We start from the raw sequence: 23,884 nt of genomic DNA, 5'->3' as shown, positions 1-23,884 counted from the left end.
TTCTAATTGTTGAATAGCTCTGTTCAACTATTTAGTCAAATTTATTAGCCCTTTCTTTCTGCCATTAACTGTCTGATGTGTTAAGCAATTTAGTGTGACTGCTATTAGCTTAGCATAAGGATATCACTAATTGACCAATGTGTAATTCTAATTTTTCACACCCAGGGACATAATCATCACTTTTGCTTGTCAATAAAACATTAAACACTTGACTAATTTTATTTAAAATTGTAAATGATTATAAAGTGGATGAAAAAGGAGCATGTTGGAAAAATGAGCTCTTAATAACTAATGAGTTAATTTCTTTTGTTGTACGGACCCTGGCATTTCAAGACAAAGTCTGTTATTTCCAATATGTGATTTATTTCTTTAAAAATATATCTACAACCCTGATATTGACAGATTTATATGGGCAGATAAATCAACTCAGTGATGAATAGCAACTCCAATCACAATTTGGATTCTGTATTGCTGGGGTGTGGATGATAGGATGGACTAAGAAGGATGGACTCTTGAAGAATTTGATTATTAACACTCCATTATATTATTTTCTTTTGCAAGGAACTGGTGAAAGTTCACAGAAGCCTGACGCAAGAGATTAATGATTCCATTGCCAATAAAAATGACCAGAATTTATATCAAATTTTCATTAACTACAAGGAAAGGTAACTTAAATTTTTTTCAATTAACAATGATTTATTTTTCTCTTTTTGCTATCTCTCTCCCAATGGGAAAATACATCCCTAATAAAAATATGCATAGACAAACAACATGCATTCTTACATTGGCCATGTTCATGATTCTTTTTCTATCAGGAGGTGAGTATCATTCTTCATTTTCAGTCCCTCTGGAATCATCACTGGCCAGTATAATGATCAGAGTTCTTAAGGGAAAATAATTTTCAATATTTTAAACTTAGCATTACTCATTTATACAGATGTGTCTACTATGTGTCAGGGCTGAAATGAAAACTTTTTGCTTTTTAATCAAATCAGATCTATTTATGTTCTAGACAGTCAAACACAAAATTTTTCCTCTCAAGATAATGAATTCTAACAGCATTGTGGGTGCATATTTATTTTCATCATCATTGTGATATAGGATAAAGAGTACTGGAAGGAGAGATAGATGAAGTCCTAGTATTTTTTTCTATAAACTAAATGTGTGATTTTTTAATTACTTTATCGCTTGGTGCTTCAGTTTCTACATATGTAAAGGTAGGAGACTGGTTTGCATTAAACTAGAGAAAACTGATTGAAGTACCTAGTACGTGCATGGCACTGCAATATAGTAGTCAATGAGTGATCATTTTTTAAAAATGTACTATATATCACAGGAGCTATTCTAAGTATTGGAGGACACAATGAAAAACAAAAGACAATCCCTACTTGCTGGGGTTCAAAGTCTAATGAGGGTGATGACATACTGATAGCCATGTACAACAAGCTACATGCAGGATTGATTGTAGATAATCAACAGAAGGAAGTCGCTGGAGTTAAAGGTGTGTGTGTGGGGTTAATGCAAGAGTTCTTGAGGAAAGTGGGATTTTAGTTGGAACTTTAAGCAAGCTAGGGAAGCCAAGAGGTGGAGATGGAAAGAGAATAAGTCAGGCATGGTGCTCTATCTAGCATCAAACAAACAAGTAAAATAAAACAAAATGAACAAACTAAAATACAATAAATCAAACTAAAAAACTTCAATACATCTATATGATGATATTGTTTATATAACAAAAAGTGAGTTTTCTTTTACTAAGACTTCCGTTTTCAGGCAGTCCTAGGTAGACTGACACAAAGACAAAAAGATAAAAGACTAACACCTGGACTGATTCAAAGAATTAAAAGACCTCTTCTCAGGGTGTATATCAAGGAGGTAACAAAGAACTTTCTTGAGGCAACTATCTATTGTTGCATTGCGTCATATAGAAACAAATTACCCCTACCCGCCAAAAAAAAAAAAAACCCTACAAATTAGCTGAAGTCAACACTTTGGCCTCAGTCACTTAACTATGTAACCCTGGGGAAGTCACTTGACCTCTGTTTGCCTCAGTTTCCTAATCAGTAACTTGAGAATAATAATAGCACCTACCTCCCAAGGTTGTTGTGAAAATAAAATGAAGTGACATTTTCAAAGCACTTTGAAGAATTGTATAAATGCTAACTTTCCTTCAAATGTCTTGTAATTTAAAGAAGATTATTAACTTCCTCTTCAAGGAAAAATGCCAATAATGAATAAAAGCATCATATGATTGTGAATCAATATATACACTATAGTTAATTAACAAAATGAGAGATCTAAATGAAAATAGGAAGCTTCATACTTAGAGCTATTATTGAGATTTAGTGGGTTGAGGCACATGGATGGAATATAGCAATGGCAGGATATGTCATATGTAAAGGGAACAAATTAGATAAAAGGAATGAGGTGGTAACAGCTGTATCAACAAGATATATCATTTATGAAAATACACAATGGGAGAATGGCAGGGGCTTGTATTTACTCCAATGCCAGAAAAACACAAATAATGTAGTGATGAGAGGATAGAATAGACCATCTAGGTCTGAAGGTGGAATTGGGATTATGTCTTCTAGAAATAGAAAACAAAGCTGGTCCAGAGAAAGTACATGAGAGTAGCAAAGTAATCCTACCATCTGAACATCTTCTGGAGGCTTCTTTCTGTTAAAAAATCAAATCTAATTTCAATTTTAAAATTTAGGGAGTTCCACTTTGGGTCCTAATTCTTTCCTACAAGGAGAAACTGGTTGATGATATATAAATCTTGAAATCTTGGGAGGAAGAGACTGTGTCAACTTAGAGTTCAAGATAGATAAGAAAAAGAAATGCCAGGTAAAGTTTGAGGTATTATCTAGATATTGTAAGAGCAGATTTCAAGAAGTTCAGAGAAAATAACAGTCGAAGCTCAGAGTAAAGATTCTAAAGGAAAAAGTAGCAGAAGATAGGTAGGATGTTCTCAAGAATGAAATTTTAACCACAGAAGCACCTTTGTTCTATTGAAGGGCAAAAAGTCCCCCCCAAACCCATGTTTGGCTATATAGGGAATCCACTGACTATCCCCAATACACTCAAAGAATGAATGAGCATTTTTAAATGCTTACCATATGCTAATCTTTGTTGAGCTTAGGAAATAAACATATATGCAAAGACTGTCCATACCTTTAGAGAGCTTAGATTCAACTAAAAGGAGAAAACACACTTTGGTGATCATGGAGAAACCTTTTAGTTTAGGGAGTGGGGATATAGGGAAATACTATTAATAGCTACCAATATAGTAATTTTAGGTTTTCAAAGCACCTTGCATGTTATCTCATCCTGTCCTCATATGAAGATAGAAAAATAGATAATAGAGAGATAGGTTGATGACAGCTAGCTAATTTTTAAGCGCTGAATGTGGTAGTCCCTGGGGATACAAAAATCAGGATTCAAGATTGCCCCTATTCTCAAGGAATGGGGGGAGGGAGACACATATAATGGAGAAGGAAAGGAGAGGAGGGGATATAGATAGAGTTACTATTATTATCAAAAATAAGTATAAAAGACTGGTTTCTGTATCCCAGCTAATTATATCTCTAAATGTTACCATGAACAGGTCAGTGGAATAAAAGCAAAAAAAAATTTTCTGTATTAACAATAGATCTTATAATAATAATAATAATAATTAATAAATAATAATAATAATGATGATAACTTACATTTAAATAGCTCTTTTAATGTTTGCAAAGTACTTTAAACACACTATTCCATTTGATCACTCATAAGATAGGTGGTTCTAGTACCCTTATTTTGTTGATGAGGAAACCAAGGTAAATTAACTTTTCCAAAATCACATAAGTAATTAATATCTAAAGTGGTAGTAGAGCATTAGAATCATGATTGTAAATGATATCCTATCATTGTTCAGTTATCTTCAGTTGTGTTTAACTCTTCGGGACCCAAAACTATTATTTTATAGTTGAGAAAACTGAAGCAAACATGTTAATGACTTGGCCCAGGGTCACATAGTGAGCTTCTTAGGTCATATTTGAACTCAGGAAGATGAACCTTACTGATTTCAAGCCCAGTGTTTCATTCACTGCATCACCTGACTGTCTTGCATCCACTTTATCATGCTGTTTTTGCATTTAGCTTCTTTCTTAAATTAATTCTGAATGATCTATTTGTTTCTGTTTTTCCCTATCGAAGTACATGAAAATCCAAATGCTTCTATAAATAATATCATTTGCACATTCATACTGGAACTTAACTGTCAGTCTGGGCGAGTCACTTCCCCTTCTTGAACTTTCTATCTTTCAGACAATGTCTTTTTTATGCCCAAGAAACATTATTCTTTTTTTCTATTATTTTATCATTTTTACTTAAAACTTTGAATACCAAATTCTATCCCTTCTTCCCTCTAAAATCCCCTCCCTGAGATAGTAAGCAATCAGATATAGGTTATATATGTGCAATCATGTAAAACATTTCCTTATTAAGCATTTTGTACAAGAAGATTCTAATAAAAGAAAAAGTGAAAGTGAAATATAGTATGATTCAGTCTGTATTCAGACAGTATCAGTTCTCTGGAGGCATATAGTATACTTCACCATTAGTCTCTTGGGATCATTTTGGATCATTATATTGCCAAGCATAGCTAAGTTATTCACAGTTTTTCATCAAAACATACTGTTATTACTGTCCACTATGTTCTGTTTATGTTCACTGCACTGTGCATCAGTTCATATAAGTCTTTCCAGGTTTTTCGGAGATCATCCTGCTTGTTTAGTCCTTCCCCAATTGATGGATATCCCTTCAATATACAGTTCTTAGCTACCACAAAAAGAGCTGCTATAAGTATTTCTGTATAAATAGGTCCTCCCCCCCCCCGCCCCTTTGTTGAGGTATTTGGGATAAAGATCTAGCTGAATCAAAGGGCTATTCACAGTTTTATAGCTCTTTGGACATAGTTTGGATAATGCCTTTTATTAGTCTTTAAAATGATACTATATTTCCCCCTGTATAAGATATATACTTTTTCAAAATAAATTGGGGTCTAAAAACTGGGCATGTCTTATACAGTGGTTGTAATTTTTTTACTTGCACTTCCCCCTTTTTCTTTTCTTTTTTCTTTTCTTTTCTTTTCTTTTCTTTTTTAGGTTTTTGCAAGGCAAGTGGGGTTAAGTGGCTTGCCCAAGGCCACACGGCTAGGTAATTATTAAGTGTCAGAGACCGGATTTGAACCCAGGTACTCCTGACTCCAGGGCCAGTGCTTTATCCACTGTGCCACCTAGCCGCCCCCCACTTTTTCTTGCTTTTGTGCTCATTGTTGTATATTTTTTTACTAGCATCTCCCGCTTTTTTGTGCTTGTTGTCTTTGTGCCCATTGGTTCACATTTGTTACTGGTATGGTAGGTTACATTTTGCCACGTTCTGCCCAAAAATGGCTCAGAAAAAATTTTTATCCAATACTGAATTCAAGTTCAAAGTGGTCCAGTTTGCAAAAGTGAATGGAAATCATCTTGCTGAATGTCAATTTAGTTCTTCAACTGAGAAAACAAGCCAAGATTGGTAATGGGAAGAAGAAACCCAACTGAAAACTTCTGGGCAGAAGAAGGTCATGACAGGCAAGTCAGCCAATGGAGTTAGAGAGGGAATTGAGGAAATGGATTAAAGAGCAAAGGACAATTGAAATTCCTGTATCCACAAAGATGAAGCAAGAAGAATTGCTGATGAAAAAGAAGTGACTGATTTCAAAGAAGGACACAATTGGTGCTTCAGGTCATGAAACAGAATAGGCTTATCATGCATCCATGCACCAGACTTGAACAGAGAGTGCTTATGGTCAACCACAGACCAGAGTACAGGCAGGAGAGCAGTCAGAACCACTCGTAAAATAGTGATTCATCATCAAACACAGATGAGGACAAGCTAATGAATGAGAACTTTGACAGTGATGAAGAGCTTTATGAATTTTATGATGAATAAAACTTGAGTTCAATAACTTTGTTATACTTTTTTTTTCAAATTTTAGGCTCAAAAATTAAGGTACATCTTATACATGGGTAAATATGGTAATTAGGGGTAGCTAGGTGGCACAGTGGATAAAGCACTGGCCCTGGAGTCAGGAGGGCCTGAGTTCAAACCCAACCTCAGACACTTAATAATTGCCTGTCAGTGTGACCTTGGGCAAGTTACTTAACCCCATTACCTTAAATAATTAAAATTTTAAAAATGATAATTATAAAGTATTACTTTTTAAGTGACTATTGGAAAGTACTTATAAATATGAAAGCTCTTTTGAAATATGAATTATTCTTATTAATATCATTACTACTCAGGAATTTTAGTGACCCTTAGATTTTGAAAGGGAAATCATTCCAGAAACCAGTCTTGAAATCATCTAGGTTACTCTCTTCATTTTATACATTTAATTCAATTCAATAAACATTGATTAAATGCCAGCTGTGGTCAGGATATGGGACAAGGTGATCTGGGTGACAGGAACTTGGTTCTATTCTATTTGGTTTCCTGTTTACTGACAGGGCCTCTTCCTGCTTCTTGTCATGGATAGCTCATTGCAGACTTACAAATAAGGTTCTGCAAAAGGAACATGCACTGATTCCATCTTTTCTTCTCTGACCTTGATCACATTTCTAGTTGTATGATTGCTGTGTTACTTTCTTTTCAACCTCTTCCAATTAATCCCTGAGCTTTGTCATTTACTCCCTACCAAGGATGAGGAGTCTACTATACAAAACCAAAAATAAACCTGTGGTGTATAATATCTACACAGAAAATCAAATATATGTATAAATCAAAAAAAGCCAGCATGGTTTGGTGACCATAGTGAATGGAGAGCTGACCTCAGTCAGAAACAATTGGGTTCAAATCCTACCTCTGATACATACTACCTGTGTTACCCTGAGGACTTAACCTTTTAATGCTCTTTAAAACTTTTTAAACTATAAATCATTATTTATAATAAATATTATAACTCTTTAAAACTATGAAGTGCAGGTTTTTAATTTATAACAATAAGGGGAATTTAGTGCATAGGAAATGAGAGTTTGTGATGTTAATGCAAAGACTAGCCTATTTCCTTCTTTCTCCCTAAAAATATAAAGTCATATACTATAATATCATTTAATTAAAAATGCTAGTAACTGAGAGGATTGAGAAATATCTGATGAAGAAGATGGAGACTTGATTTGAAGGAAGCTAGGTATAGGTGAGTAATAATTCAGGCATAGGAGATCACCTATGAAAAGGCACAGATAGAAACTTTCAAGCTATATAGGAAAATTGAAGCTCAAATATGCTACAATTAAAGTGACCATTAAAATCATCTCAGTGTTTAATACACCTCTGATAATCAATCAATCAATCAATAAATCAATCAGTCAATCAACCAGTATTTATTAAGTGCCTACCATGTGCTAAGAGCTGGATAAAGCTGCGAAAACTTCCAGTTTTATAAGGTCAAATTCATGGTTTCACTTTCATGGATATAGAAATTCTTTCTTATTTTTTAACTGGGAGGGGACGGGGAAGGAATAATTATAGTAATTTATTAATTACCTACTCTGCATTAGGTTTTGTACTAAGGGATTTAGAAATATTATCTGGTTTGATCTTCATAACAAGGAGTTTATTGCTCTGTTCTCTACCCCTCCATCATCTGAAAGTGAAAGATAGGTGTTATTATTACTAATTGACAGTGGAAGAAACTGAGGTAAATGAAGGTGAAGTACCTTTCCCAGGATCAATCAACTAATAAATTTGAATTCAGATCTTCCTGACTCCAGGTCCCAGGATAGGACACCATCCAGCTACTTCTAATTGCTGCCACAACACCTGCCATAGTAGACACTTAATAAAGGTTGATAAATTGTTATTTAGTAGTTAATGCTAACTTGATTAGTAGCAGATTAGCAGATTGATTAGTAGCTAATTGTCACAGATTTTCTTAATTGTGGTTTATGTAGACAGATATTCTGTCTCTTTGCCTTCCATTTCATTCTGGTACTTTGTTACTCATTTCTATTTCTTTGTTTCCCTTTTTTGCCCCTTTTTTACCTTTCAGATTGGTTATTTATGGACAGTACTGCAGCGGAGTAGAGTCAGCCATCTCTGGTTTAGACTTCATTTCTAAGACAAAAGAAGATGTCAAGTTGAAGCTCGAGGTGCCTTTATCTTTTAATGTCATATAGAAAAAAATAAAACCAATGAAATGAACATCGATGAGAATTGTTACGAGATGTTCAATTTTCTGGTATATACAAAGGTTCTATATGGAAAATAATATATTAAAATGATTTCTAAATATAATAAATAATAATTAGAAAATAAGACTCAAGGTCCTAACAATTTTGATAGACTGCTTTAGAAAAGAAATATACCATACTTTTTTGCAATAGAGATTCAGGCAGTAAACATTTATTGAGTGCCTACTATCTGCAAAGTCAAATGCTAGATATAAGTGTGAAGATAAAGTATGGTTGGTTCCTTTCTTCTGTAATTTAGATTTGCATATAATGTTATTGTTGATCTTTAGTTGTTTTTCAGCTTGGTCTGACTCTTCATGATCCCCTTTTAGAGTTTTCTTGGCAAAGATATTAAAGTGATTCTCCATTTCCTTCTCCAGCTTATTTTACAGATGAGGAAATTGAGGCAATAGGGTGAAGAGACTTGCCCAGAGACACAGAGCTAGTAAGCCTCTGGGGCTAGATTTGAACTCAGGGAAATGACTCTTCCTGACTCAGACCCATTACTCTATCCACTGTGCCATCGAGCTGCCTGTTCACCACTTTAGGACAGATTTAAAATATTTTAGGGAGTGAGTTAATATAAATGTAGCATATCTATCATCTCCAGTTCTCAAATTCCTAAGTATTTCATAATATGCAACCATTAGCTATTATGATAAGATAGTAATTCAGATTCAGTCTAAGGTCTTCTATGATGGTCCCTAATGTACTTCAAGGAATATGTTTGAGAGAACCTTAGATATTATAGTGTTTTGAGTTAAATATCATTTTGTGGCCTGATCTGAGCAAACATTTCTACCTCTGTTGGAAGAATATTGGTTCTGAGTTCCAAACAACCAGTATAGAAATGTCCTTTCAGTATACAACTTTTTCCTAATTTAAAATCTTTCTCTTTGTCTTTCATTGTTCAGTAGAAAACTTCCATCAGAGATGAAGAGCAGAACTTAGAATTGTCATATTATGGTATTTCAGCAATCTCATTTTACAAGTGAAGATAACTGAAAAATAAAACCTGAAGCTCAGTGTTTTCAAATGATTGCTCATGATCACATAGGTAGTAGTGAAAGAGACAAGATTCAAATCTGAGACTTCTAACTGAATTCAATACCATTGTTTTCTATCCTGCTCAGACCTCACCTGAAATATTATATTGATTTCTGGATGAAAGTGTATTGGTAGGTTGAAAGATATTCAGAAATAGATGAAAAAATAGGCGAAGATGGGGAAGGGTCTCAAATTCATGAGAATGGATGAAATTTAGCCTGAAGAGTGGAAAACTTTGCAAGGTACATGATGGCTACCTTTATGAACTTGAAGACTGACATGAAAAAGAGAACAGGCAATAGTCAATAAATATTTATTAAGCATCTATTATATGTTAGGTCCTGTATTAAGCAATGGAGATAAAATTTAAAAAAAGAAAGATAATTCCTGATGTCCAGGAGCTTACAATCAAAAGGAGCAAGCTGATTGCAAAAAAAAAAAAAAAGAAAGTTGAAAAAGAAATACCAGCAGAGTTTACCCAATGTGAAGGCATGATATTCAATGTGGGGTATGTTAATGAATCAAGAAGCAAGCAGAGCAGCTAATGGGAAATGCAATTAGATGGACCATCCTGAGCCTTTTCTCTATAAAGGGAATTTGGGGAGGAGTTTATTGCTCTGTTCTCTAACCTTCCATCAGAAGGGAGATTCAGCTATGGTGCTGAAATAGGTTTTTCTGTTTGGAATGAGAGAGCAGAACTGAGAGGGGCCAAAGTTGTACAAATGCAAATTTAGGCTTGATTAGATACTCCCTAAATATCAAGAAGAACTTTCTAAAAATCAGAATGATGCAAAAAGTGGAAAGAGCTCCTGTGGCTGAGTAGAAGGTGTTCCTTCACTGACGGTCTGCCATCAGTAAGTTGATGAGCATTGGTCCCTCAGTAAATAAATATTTAATAAACTCCTACAAAGAAATACAAAAGACAGCCCCTGCTTTCAAGGAGTTCATAATCGAATGGGAGTGACAACATGCAGAACACTAAGTACAAGAAAGATACAGGATAAATTGTAGATGGAACTAGCATTAAGCAGAATAGCAAAAAGTGTGTCTTGTAGGTAGAATTTTAGCTGAGAATTGAAAGAAGTCAGAAAAATTAGGAAATGGAGATAAAGAGGGAGAGAATTTCAGGAATGGCAGAGAGCAGAGATGGTATATCTTTTGTGAGGAATAACAAGGAGGCCAACATCACTCATCTCAGATATAGATGATACGGAACAGCTAGATGGTCCTATAAAGGGTCCATCTGAGTTTGAATCTCATCTCAGACATTTACTAGGTGTGAGACCCTAGACTAATCACTTAACCTTTGTCTGCCTTAGTTTCCTCAATGGTAAAATGAGAATAATTACATTACTGACTACCTAGTGTTGTTGTGAGGATCAAATAAAATAATATTTGTTATTTTATTGTCTTAGGACAGTTCCTGGAATATAGTTTGGAGTAGAGTGGATACTTGTTTGTTTATTGATTAAACCAGATGACCCTTGAGGCCCCCCTCTAACTCAGATTTTTGAGATGCATCTAATTACTCTATTCTGTTCATTTAATGTTTCCACATAAAAGAATTAAAATGAAAATGAAAACTTTTTTATTTTGTGTTTTAGGGATATTGATAACAACAGGTTTGCTACCAAAGGAGAGGTCATAGAGAAGTGCTTAGTTAAAATAAGTTTTCACTTTTTTATTTGTATTAAATTTGTTTGTTTATGCATTGCAAGAAACAGGTGAACAATAGTTGAAATGCAGTCCTCATATCCATATGTTAATTGTCCACTCAATATACCTCTTCCCTTTATCTATAGTCTTCTAGAACAGACTGATACCCAGACCAAGATCTATTTTTTTGAAGTTCACCTCTTCAAATTGGTCTATCTGTTAGCAAGGAGGTAGCTCCATTTGATCTACATCACCCATTGAAAATGTTTTAGCCACTCATTTTCAGGGGAATGTGAAAAGATGGGCTCTTGGGCCATTATGACAGATTTTCTGTTGATTTAAATGTATTAAGTTGTCAGAAGTGTGATTATAACAGAGGTCAAATCCCATTTTGACAAATAGCATTTGAATGGGAATTTCTGCAAAATGCAAAGATAATCAAGTCTAGGACGATGGCCAGCTTATTTTAGATAGTAGCAAATACAATGGAATTTCAGGGCAGGAAGAATTGAGATCGTTTCTGGGAGTTTATTGTAATGGGTTTTGACCTGCAAAGACATTAAAATAAAAGAAAAAAAAGAAAAATGCCTCAAGTGAAGTGGTTTCTGATGCTCTTCTCTTGGAGGAAAATATTCTTTGTGAGATGAATAAACTTTTCTTAGAGCTATTTCCTAATTCTCATTTGCCAGCTTATTTGAATAGTTAATTTTCTTTACTCAGATGAACCAATTAACCTACCATGTGATTCATCTTACTATCACTATGAAAGCTTTGTAATATATACTCACTTGGGAAAAGGTTGAATTATATACTTCCTTATTAAACTCTTAATTTATGTTATGGAATTGTGCTAAATGTTGGCGGTAGAGGCAAAAGATAGTTACTTAGCCTGCATGTGTCAAAACATGGACTTGATCCCAGGTCTTTCTGACTGAAGCCCACTGTATCCAAGACATGGTTGTCTCTAGGGTTATCCCTTAAAAGAATTAAAATCAAAGCCTTTTTATTTTGTCTTAGCAATATTTGTATCATATTTGATACCAAAGAAGAGAGAAGCAAGAAATAAATGTTACAATAAGTTTTCCCTATTATCTTTGATTAAGTTTGTTTGTTCACATATGGCAAGAAATAGATAATCAGTGGATTATAAAAACTAAGTGTCTAACAACTTTTCTATGTTTAACTTAGAATAGCAATCACATTTACTCATACAGCCTTCCATTTCTCCCTCTTTACATCTGGATCCCTTTCTGCTTTCTTTCACCTCTTAGGCCTACTGATGATATTACTGGGTCTAAGTTTTTTTTTTTGTGGGGCACCAGGTGGTTCAGTGGGTAGAGCCCTAGACTTGAAATCAGGAAGATTCATCTTCATGAGTTCAAATCCAGCCTCAGACACTTACTAGCTGTGACCCTATCTTTAAATTGTCAAACTACTGCAATATTTTTGCCAAGAAAACTCCAAATGAGGTCACAAAGAGTCAGACACCACCAAACAAGAACAATTACTTTTGTTTAATCATTTGATCTTAATGGCAGATAAGCATGTCTTACCTCTAAGGCTATGCTTGGGAAAATGGTGTATTAGGTATCATATTTTCTGCTAGACCTAGTCATTGGGAAAGGGAATTTCTGATTAAGGAAATTTCATTTTACTAATGCATGTCAACATTATATCTACTTGTAGGAATATTTAGAGAACTGGGGGGGGAAATTATAGTCAAGATCCCTGTTATTATTCTTAATTGTCTATCACTATTGTCTATTTTTAATTGTCTATCACACTAATTTTCTATCACACTAATCTATCTGATGTCTCTTTTGGAAAGAGAAGCAATCTACCCTTTGTTTTGTGGAAGTCTTTTTAAATATGAACAGTATGAATTCTTTTGTTGTCAATTGCTGGGGAAATGGCCACCATCACTTTGTTAAACTTTTCCCCCCCTTCTTCTAGAGATATCATCTTTTATTTTGAGGGGCAGGGAATTATTCAGTATTCCTTGTTTTGTTGTAGTTTGGGAATGGATGATTGTCTACCAACCTATACATTCAATAGTCATTAAACTCTTAACTAGTTCAACTATTCTTTCTCCATCTCTGGTCAGCATCATCATCCATTTTCTCTGTACCTCCCCATTTCACCCCTTTAGTGATTGTATCCCCCAGAGTTCTCTCCTGGACCTTCTTGTCTCTTTGGCTTATTTTAAAGACTCTGAAAATTGTATTTCTTGTTCAGCTGTTTCAGTTTTGTCTGCCTCTTTGTGACCCCATTTTTTTGCAAAAATACTGGAGTGATTCGCCATTTCCTTCTCCAGATTATTTTACAGATGAGGAAACTGAGGAAACCAGGATTAAGTGATTTGCTTAGGGTCATATAGCTAGTAAGTCTCTGAAGTCAGATTTGAATTCAGGAAGCTGAATCTTCCTTATTCTAAACACAGTGCTCTATCCAATGCACCTTCTACCTGCCCCCTTAACTATAAATCTAGTCCTAATCTCTCCCCTGAACTCTAGCCACCCTTTATTCTATTGAATATCCCCTTCTGGTTTACTCATAAAGAACTCAAATGTGGAGAACAGAATTCATTACTTTCCCCTCCACCTACTATTTTCAATTAAATTGCCCTATGTCTGTTGAAGACGCCACCAGTCACCCAATTACCTTGGAAACATCTTTCATTCTTCCTTTTCTATTCCCCAACTCCAAATATTCCCCAAGCCCATGTAATCAATTACCACATTTTATTAATTCTACCTTCACATCTCTTACATCTGTCCCCCTTCCCTGTAATCCCACAGCTAATGGGACTCCAGTGCATCCCTTCCTTACCTCTTTAAGTCTGGGAGTCATCCTTAACTTCTTATTCCTCCATTTACATTCTGTAACCAAAGCTTTTCAATTTTAATTTTGTAACATTTCTTGAATCTAACCACTTTTTTGCCTCTGACACTGCTGTCTTCTTGCTTCAGGTCCTCATTGCCTCACTCCTGGAATAATGCCTCCTGGCTGATCTTTCCACTAGTCTCTCCATCATTCAAACTCATCATCCACTTAATATAATAACCATCAAAGTGATCTCCCTAAAGTGCAGAACTGATCATGATACTCCTCTATTCAATAAACTTCTGTGACTATCACTCCAGATCAAATATAATGTCCTCTGTTTGGCATTCAAAGACTTGGATAGCTGCTCTCCTTCCCTTCAAACTTTTCAGTCTTCTTTTGCCTTTCATCCCTCCACTTGCTCTGGTATCCAGAGAAATTTAGTAATTTGCCTAATGCATTATGACTGGAATGTTTCAGTCTGAGGATCATTCTGGGATCTGAATCCAGCTCTTAAAATTGCAGTGAGTTTTCTTTCAGACGGAGCACTCTTTGTAGCCCATCTTTTTGCTTATTACCTATTGCAGATCCCTTTCAGCCTTAAAGTCACACCTTCCCTCCTGCAATGTCCCTTTTGTGGGACATGTTGATCTTCTACACTTCCTTCTGTCTCAGTATTTTTGTATTTTTCATTGACTTGGCTTGTTCTTCTGGCTCCTGGTATTGACTAGTTGAATTTTACTCCTTGTTCTCTCAATGTCTGAATTGCCCTTTTCTACTGCCTTCCCTGTCCCTACCTTTCAAGGTTCAATCATCCATCATGATGACCCTGCCTGACTCACTCAGTTCAGGTCCCTCCCTAAACAAGGACAGAAGAATCAGATTCTTATAGGAAACTAGGGGCCTGGGGCAGTATTTTGATTTTTCATGAGAATATCCTCAGCTGCATTTAGTTAGTCCATTGTTCCTAGGATAGTTTCATAGGGATGGAAATGTTTTTAACAGGCTCAACAGAATTTTTTTAACACAGGACCTTTTAAGTTTATTTGGGATTAACATTTTCTCAATTAGCAGTGAAGGTAAACCTTTCAATCAAGACCAGTATTGTCAGACTCAAATAGTAAAGGGAATCACTCACTAACCCATACATAAAGTCCCCTGCAGATTTGATTGCAAAATATATTTTTTCTATATTTTATTGGATTTTTATTTATTTTGTTAAATATTACCCAATTACATTTTATTCTGCTTACTTGGAGATTTATACCTCTGGTTTAGATAATCAATAAAATAACAATGCAAGCCCTCATTTATAAAATTTAGTGAATATCAATGTGCAAATGCTCATATTGAAAATTTAACAATTGACTATAGGGCTCAAGCTGACTTCAATATATCTCTGGAAATTCCTCATTTTTATCCTAGCTACTCTAAAAGACTTTTCCAGGGCCATTTGGCAGGGATAAACTTTTAGAAACCCATGGCATGTGTTTCCGCAACACATATCACCTTCTTACTTATTTCTTGTCTCTGAAACTTCTTAGCAATCACTCAAACAACATGTCTATATTAAGGGTCCTTGAAGTGTTTATCTGCCATTGTAATGCAGGTAGTTAGCAGGATGTGCTGATATTACTTCCTTCCTTCCCTTCCTGCCTTCCTGCCTTCCTGCCTTTTTCCTTTCTACTTTCCTTCCTTCCGTTTTCCTTTCTTTCCTTCTCTCTTTTGCTCTTCCTTTCTCTCCTCCTCTCTCTCTTTCTCTCTCTTCTTTCCTTCACTCTTTCCACTCTCTCTTTCTGACTTTATTCTTTTTTCTTTCTTTCACTTTTTCTTTCACTCTTTCTTTCTTTCTTTCTTTCTTTCTTTCTTTCTTTCTTTCTTTCTTCTTTCTCTCTTCTTTCTTTCTTCCTGTCTTTCTGTCTGTCTTCCATTCTTCATACCTCCCTTCCTTTCTTTCTCTTTTTCTCTCTCCCTTTCTTCCTTTTCTCTCTCTCTTTCTCCCTTTCTTCCTTTTTCTCTTTCTTTTTCTCTTCCTATCTCTCCTTTCTCTTTCTTTCTCTCCTCTCTTGCTTTTCTTTCTTTCTCCCTCTCATTCTTTTCTCTTTCTCCTTCCTTCTCTTTCTTCCTTTCTCTCTCTCTCTCCCTTTCTTCCTTTTTCTCTTTCCCTTTCCTCCTTTTTCTCTTTCTTTCTCTCTTTCTTCCTATTGGTCTCTCCCTCTCTTCCTTTTTCTCTCTCTCCCCCTTTCTTCCTTTTTCTCTTTCTCTCTTCCTTCCTCATTTCTCTCTCTTTTTCTTTTTTTCTTTCTTTCTTTCTTTCTTTCTTTCTTTCTTTCTTTCTTTCTTTCTCTCTCTCTTTCTCTCTTTCTCTCTTTCTCTCTCTCTTTCTCTCCTGAGGGTTGCTAGGATCAGACAGCCCGCAGTTTGCTCAAGTGTCCATGAGATGGCACTCCAACATCCTTGGTAAGCAAAACAATCTATTATTCCTTGATTCATTGAACAAGTGTTAATTAAGTTCTTAATGCGTGCAAGGTGCTGCTGTGGAGGATAAAAAGAGGAATAAGATGCACTCCTTGGCCTCAAGAAGATCATAGTCTATTGCTGGAGATCTAAAGCACACCAATTTAATAGGTGATGGAGTGTGAAGGGTGGCTCTAAGCTATAGGAGAATGCAGGAGCTGGGGAGGTCTCTTTTAACAGTCAAATTCTCATCAGTTGAGCAGGAGCTAAAGATTCAGGAACTTCAGGAAACAAATTAAACTTTTGATTGACAAAATAAAATATTACAAGGTGCACGATTCAATTCAGTAAAGTGCTTCAAATAGGAAATCATTCTTCATAGACGTTACAAACTGTGTAATGCTTTGGATGGCTGGGATTGAGATGAGGATTCGAGAAATACAAGGTGGTAGAGTGGTAATTTAGACCTAGCACCGGATCTGGGCATGAATCATACATCTGTCACTAACTATATGATCATGGCAAATATTTAACATCCATGTGTCTCAGTTTTATCATCAGCAAACTGGAGGTAATAATGCAGGAATAAATGAAAAGTAGTTAAGTATTTTTATTGTTATTTAGTCATTTTTCAACCAGGGCTATCTTCTCATCCTGACTCTGTCCTCCTGATTCACATCTGGCCACTAGAACCAGATGGCTCCAGAGTAGAAAGTGAGGCTGGCAACTTAGCATAGTACCCCCCCCCCCCATTCAGAACCAATTGCTTGTCATGCTATCATCTCTCTGATATCATGATTGTCTTTGAGAACAAAGGACAAACATCATCATGTCTGATTCTTTGTGATCCCATTTAGGATTTCTTTGACTAAGATAATCAAGTGGTTTGCCATATTCTCCAGCTCATTTTACAGATGAAAAAAGTATGGTAAACAGGATCCATTGACTTGTCAGGAGTTACCCAACTAGTTAGTGTCTGAGGTCAGCTTCAAATTTGAGAAGATGAGTCTTTTTTGACTCCAAGTGAGATATAGTGCCACCTAGATACTCCATGTAAGTGCCAAATATAATATTGAAGAATTTCCTGACCTCGTGAAGCTTACATTCTAATAGAGCATAGTGGCTAGGGAGAGATATTTTTGTTTGGGAAGTTACAGAGATAGAAAGGGCAATAATAGGATTGGATTCAGTTCTGAGAGCAAGAAGTGGAAAAGAACAGGGCATTTTGCTGCAGCTTAGAAACCAGCTTGGTTGAAGAAGAGGATGCACTGTCTCAGAAAGTTCAAAACTGAATGGCATAGGTCCTGAGGGCATGGTCTTTTTAGGCATGTACCTTATAATGATATGTGAGGATAAAGCAAGAAAAGATATATTACATGCTTTGTAAACCCTTTGAGTTCATAGTAATATCAGCTATTATTTTTTATTATTGGAAATGCGGAAGTACACTGGAGAGGTCAGACAGAGCATATGAGAGGTTCCAGAATATTGTCTAACTGGAGAAATTAATTCATTTTAATAGATAAGGAGAACTACAGGAAACATCACTTATAACAATTTATAAGGAGCAGGAGAAGAAGCAAAAAGGAAAGAGACAGTAAGAACTATTCTAAATGCAGAAATGCCTATAACTAAACATTTCTTATGCTCCTATTACAATACTACTTGAAATGTTTCTCCCTTTACATTCTGTATTTCTTATATTATTCTTTCACACTATATAATAGCCCCTTAGGTGCTTATCATTTCTCCTGTACTGGACATGAAGGGAGGGGGCCATGGCTTTTTTTTTAATCCCTCATAGTCTGGAGGAGTTAAATCAATAACTATTTATTAAAGATAATATGATCCAATCACTTTGTAAAGCATATAAATGAATGAAAATAAATGAAAAATAAATAAATAAATAAGAGTCCCCTGCCCTTTAAGCAGCTTTACATTCTAAAGGGGAAGATAACACATAAAGGGAACTGAAAAGGGTGGGAGAGGGGAGAGTAATGAAGAAAAATTCCTTTCCTGGACTCTTCTTCAAAATGGAGGAACTTACTAATGAGAGAAGTGGCCCAGGAATGGCCCCAGGTGAGATGGCCAGATGGAATAAGGAAACTTCATTAGGAGAAGGCAACTGAGGTATGATGGATCAGTCTGGAGCAATGGAAGCAGAGCCAGAAGGAAAGACAGGAGAGAAATTTTCTCTGAATCTCTTTGTTGAATTGAAAAGAACCTAGTTCAATTTTCTTGACTCTCCCTTAACAGTCAAGGGAACACAGGTTCCCACCTCTGACTAAGAAATGAATCCTCTGGCCAGCTAGGTGGCTCAGTGGATAGAGTGCTGAGCTGAAGTCAGGAGGACCTGACTCAGTCTCAAACACTTTTAAGCCAAGTGACCCTGAGCAAGTCACTAAATCCTGATTGCTTTCTCCCCCCTCCCCCACCCAAGAAATGGAAATAAATATTTATGCTGTTTTGACCTTAAAAAGTGTCCAAGATATTAAGAGTTTTGGGAACCATGCTAAGGATTTAAGGAAGTGATGGTCAGTTGATGGAACTGACAGTGTTAAACTTTAAGAAAAGTAGACTAAAGGGGATTATACCAGTGATCTTCACATATTTTAAGAAAAGTGAGATTCTTTTTGTTTGGCCCCATTTCTATTCTTCCTGTTTTTTCAAGAGGGAATCCTCCACATTTTTGTTTCCCATCCCCTTTATTATTCTAGTACCTCAAGTGTAAAATCCACTATTGCTAGCTTGAGAAGAACATGATATACTAAGATATTCACTGTGTTTGGAATACAACATTGAACATTTTATTAAAAGAACACTGTCCCCTTCATTTTAATGTTAACATTGTACCTTCATAAAGAGATACATTTAATTAATTATAATGAATTGACAAATTATTGTATAATTAAATAGAATTGTTATTAATTTTCAATTATTAATGAACAAATCTTTCATTAGGAATGTTCCAAGAGGGCAAACAATGGGAAATTCACACTACGAGATTTGCTTGTTGTTCCTATGCAACGGGTTCTGAAGTATCATCTGCTGCTCCAGGTATGTAATTTAGAACTACTATTCCCCCATCTGCTCCCATATCTTTGAAGAAATTGGGTATTGCTAGAGAAATTAATATATACTTAGGCTTGTTCTTGTTGGGGGGTTTTTATGAAGTCAGCAGGGCATTTTATTTCTTAGGTTCACATTATCCTTCTCCCTTGCTATTTTGGGGAACTTTGTCATGCTGATTATTAAAGGAATTCAATAAGCCCAGGGCCTCAGATTAGGGGAAAGTGTTTCTCTTTTCTAACTATCACACTATATAGAATATTTTTTTAAAAAAAACTCCCACATAGTTTTATTTGCCCTTTTCCTTCACACCCTCCAGAGTAAACATTGCTCAAAAGACAATAAAAATTAGCTTATCTTTGTCTGGATGCAAACTACCATTTGGCAAGATACAAGAAACAGGGGTTCAAAGAGCAGGAACAGTTTAACAGGTAATGATAATAGAGAGGAGTTAGTGGTAAGTGGAAATGGTGGTGAAAAAGATAGTGAATAGATTTACCAGATCCAAGCAGGGTTAGGGAGGCAGGCACATTTTTCAAGGTAAACAATCTCCAAGGAGATTCATAACCTAAATTGATTGATAAGACAGGCAATGATCCACCTGCTCCCAATTATAATCCTTCCAGGATAGTCCAGGCCTTCATTTGCAATGGGCTCCCATTACTGCATTCTATGTCCATATTCCTCACTGGAAACTAGTATTCTGACTCCCCAGTTTGACTTTCCATAGTCTTTTAGCTTCTTCAGGTTGGGAAGACCCACATTTTCCTACAGCCGTTATCTCCTTGAGGGACTATATTTCTTTAAAAAAATTGTTCTGGTGTAAAGAACCATTAGTCATTAATTCCCATTTCTGTAAAATGCAGTTTTAATTATACTTTTTAGAATCCTTGACTTCTGTTTGGGTTTGACAAAAGTATGAAACGCCTTTCTTGATCCCTCTATTAGCTGTTGATATTCTCATCAAAATATCATGTGGAAGGGGGTAGTGATAGATTAGATGAAACATTGATCAAATTGAGGAGATTCTTAAATCACCCCCCACCAAAAGTTACAAGGTATAGACTATTGACAATTCCTGAACAAATTGAAAGAGTTCCTTAATCAAACTGATGAAATTACAGGGTATTTGCCAATGGAAGAAGGCAAATATGGAAGGCCTAATGCTTGGCTCATTCAGGATCGATATACCCTCCTGGGTCCTATAAACAAAGTCTGCCTGTTCATTCTCTGGGGTTCTCAGGTCTTCAGGATTTGTTATTTCTTTGATGGGTGTAAAAACCCAAAGATAATTAGGAAAGAAAAACAATGCTAAAAATAAAAGCAAATACCTTAGAGTTAGAAAACAAATAAAAAGGATAAAAGAAAAATTCTTCTTCCTTTCATGCTCAAAGTTGAAGTCTGGTACCAGATGAACTCCCAACAGTTAGTTGTTGATTTTTCCCCAAAGGGACTGGGACTTGGGGATTATCTGCATATCATCCTCTTACCTTCCAATGAGAAACAAAACTATCCTAGATGAAAATTCCTACTATGGATCTCTTCAGCACATAGAGATGAATAACAAATTTCTACAGTATATCCTTGCATATACATAAAGCATTCTAGATAGAGATCTGGATCAAAATTTCTCTAGTCTTACAGAAAACAGATCATCTCCAATTTCCTTCAAAGGACCCATGTAAGATAGAATACTTTCCAAATGTGGGTCTGACCTTACTCCATATTAGGAAAAGAAACTTGTGGGGGAGCAGCAAACAATTGAACAGACTTGGATGAGCTCCTAAGATATATGAGGCTCTAAGAAGGGGCTTACAATCTTGGAATGGATAGCAGATCAACCCCTTGCATCCCCAAACATCACACAATAATCAGAAATACTATGGTAACAATACCTTATCAGTAATTAGTTTCTGGTAGTCCACTAATGCAAGCAATCTGATCCAGGACTAATAATGGCCCACACCCTCCAATTTTACCAGTTTGCTTAGAAATTCCTCAATTTTATAAGAGATTCTTCTGATCTAACCAGACTTCTCTTCCCCAATGCATATGAACACTTTTCCCAATTACATGTTCGCTCCCCTTCCCACTCTTAAAAAGTTGAAAACTCTTGAGAAGCAAGGATTATTTTAATTTTATCTTTGTTTTCTCATTCACAGGAGGGTCTTAGTAAATGCACATCTTGGATGGAATGGAATTTGATGAATTCTCATTCTATTAATGACAATTCTCTACATACTGAATGGGATTGTCAAGCATCTCCCCTCCCCATCCCAATCCACAGCTAAGAATTTGTTTATTTGTAGCTCTAAAAAAGAGGTGGTAAACTGTGAATTTTATGAATTAACATTAGCTTCCTTACATCATCAGGATAAACTCAACTGGACTCTGCCATCTTCTGAATTGCTTTCTGCTATACTAAATTACAATAAGACCCTATTTATTTTAAGATGATTCTTGTTATAACCCACAAAGCTCTTGGTTTCCACAGTTAGCCCTGTAATGAGGGTGGAGAGTCTTATAAATTTAATTTGATAGCTGTGCCAGGAGACTCATTAGTTCTGCTCCAAAGAAATGCCTTACTGTATTAGGCTGTCAGCCTTGTTGATGGTTGTGAAATGTCATCTTAAAAAGATCTACCACCTGTACGGGAAATATAATTTTTGACTCTGCTTTGCTTTGTACGTCTTGTATATTAAATTTCTTGAAGTATGTCCATAAAAATATTAGTCATTTATATTTTGTTCTACTGAGAAATCAGAAAAAATCCAAGCCTTGATTATTTCTTAAAAGTGCATTAAAACATTTATGAGCCACAAACCGAAGGCAACATAATCAAATTGTGGTTTATGAAAAAATGATTAGGAATACGCAGTCAATCAGTGCCCGAGGCATCAGAGAACTAAAAACATGTCCAGAGGAACAAACTGAGAGGTTCTTTTATAACTTTGGAGTCAACAAATCCCTACTCAGGTATGGGGAAAGTATGATTTTTTTAAAGTAAGCAATGTTTACAACTTTTTTAACCAAAACATTTTAACCTAACATTTTTGTGCATAGCATATGCTTGTATATAGTTTTCTCTTAAATATATATATATATATATATATATATATATATATATATATATGTACACACACACATATAAAATTCACATAATTTCTTCTTGATTATCTGTGGCAAAGAATAAACAAGAAAATCCACTTCAAATGTTCAAATGCTTGGAAATATGTTGCAGGAAATGCTTTTTGCATTGTTGGAATTTATGTATGGTTTGTTACATTCTTTAAAAAAAATGACCATTTTAACTTGCCAAAGGGAAGGAAATAGTGACAATAAAATGAAATCCTAGTAGGTTCAGGATATTTATAAGTTGGCAGGCCAAAGAAGAAATGCTCTGACCTTTTTTCATATTGTAGAATATGACTTCTTATTTCAAAAAGAAAAATATATATTGTTTTGAGAGTCATTATGCCTTTTTAGGTTAATGGGTTTTCCTATGACAAAATGCATTCAACTTCTTTTGGTCATTATCATCTTTTTTATCTGCTTCTATTAGACTTCTATTAGATATGACATTTATAACAATAACAATAATAATAATAATAATAATTTGTATAGAGCTTTAAGGTTTGATAACTGCCTTACTTATGTTGTCTCATTTGATCCTTACAACAACACCAGGAGGCAGGTGCTATTTATTAGCTACAATTTACCACTGAAAAAAACTGAGGCTAAGGGGTTGTGACTTGCCCAAAGTCATATAGCTTATGATTGTCTGAGGTAGCATTCAAATTTGGATCTTGACTCTAAGCTGAATGCTCTAAACACTATAGCACTTAGCTCTCTCTGCAAGAGTGATCATATTTTTATGTATCTGTAGAGTAGGTTCTGCTTTTAAAGGTCTTTCTGTACATACATAACCATCATTTGTTTCAAGAATTATTTTAAGAAATAGTGATCTTCTATCCAACAGGAGCTGGTGAAGCACACAACAGATCCCATTGAGAAGGCAAACCTCAAACAGGCCCTTGATGCAATGAAGGTAAGTAAAGGGTTTCAGATCTTTGCTCTCATCTTGAAACATGGAGTTATTGACTTTAATAAGAATTCGGACCTTAAAGGTTATTTAGAAAAAAAAAATCCTCATTTTTAAAGATGAGGCAACTGAGGTCCAAATGGGTCAAGTTATTTACCCAAGGGCTCCCAACTCAGTAACAACTTTTCCTTGGCTATATAGAGATCTTTCCAATGTACTTCAAATGTTGCTTTCTTGTATATTTATTGAAGCCTAGGTGTTTGCCATAGATTTAGAAACTTTTAGATGGATTCATACAATTTAATGAAAGACATTAATACCGGTGGGGATTTCTTAATAATTTCCATCAGAAATGGAACTATATGGAAAGTTTCATAGACAAATCCAAACAATGTAAAATAGATTATTTAATGTGGAAGTTACTTTAACCATACTTAAACTCTTGAGAAGAAATGATAATTATACTAAAAAATCCCCTACATTTACATTGTAATTTTTGGCAGAATTTACACTGGCAGAATTATAGAATTTC

General features: G+C 35.3%; 1 protein-coding gene across 2 annotated transcripts in view; it reads left to right on the top strand.

The window, feature by feature from the left end:
- The window catches only part of VAV3 (vav guanine nucleotide exchange factor 3), a 349,374-nt gene that overhangs the window by 117,214 nt on the left and 208,276 nt on the right, over positions 1-23,884 (top strand). For both annotated transcript variants that reach the window (XM_074188308.1, XM_074188309.1), the window contains exons 8-11: positions 562-665; positions 8,078-8,177; positions 19,203-19,298; positions 23,290-23,358. In XM_074188308.1, the coding sequence (XP_074044409.1) occupies positions 562-665; positions 8,078-8,177; positions 19,203-19,298; positions 23,290-23,358 (369 nt within the window). The remainder of the gene's footprint in view (positions 1-561; positions 666-8,077; positions 8,178-19,202; positions 19,299-23,289; positions 23,359-23,884) is intronic.

The sequence above is a fragment of the Macrotis lagotis genome, chromosome 5, assembly GCF_037893015.1.
Source record: "Macrotis lagotis isolate mMagLag1 chromosome 5, bilby.v1.9.chrom.fasta, whole genome shotgun sequence".
In the NCBI taxonomy this organism is placed as follows: Eukaryota; Metazoa; Chordata; class Mammalia; order Peramelemorphia; family Peramelidae; genus Macrotis; species Macrotis lagotis.
Note: the sequence above shows the minus strand (reverse complement) of the source record. Positions and strands in the feature narration are given on the sequence as shown.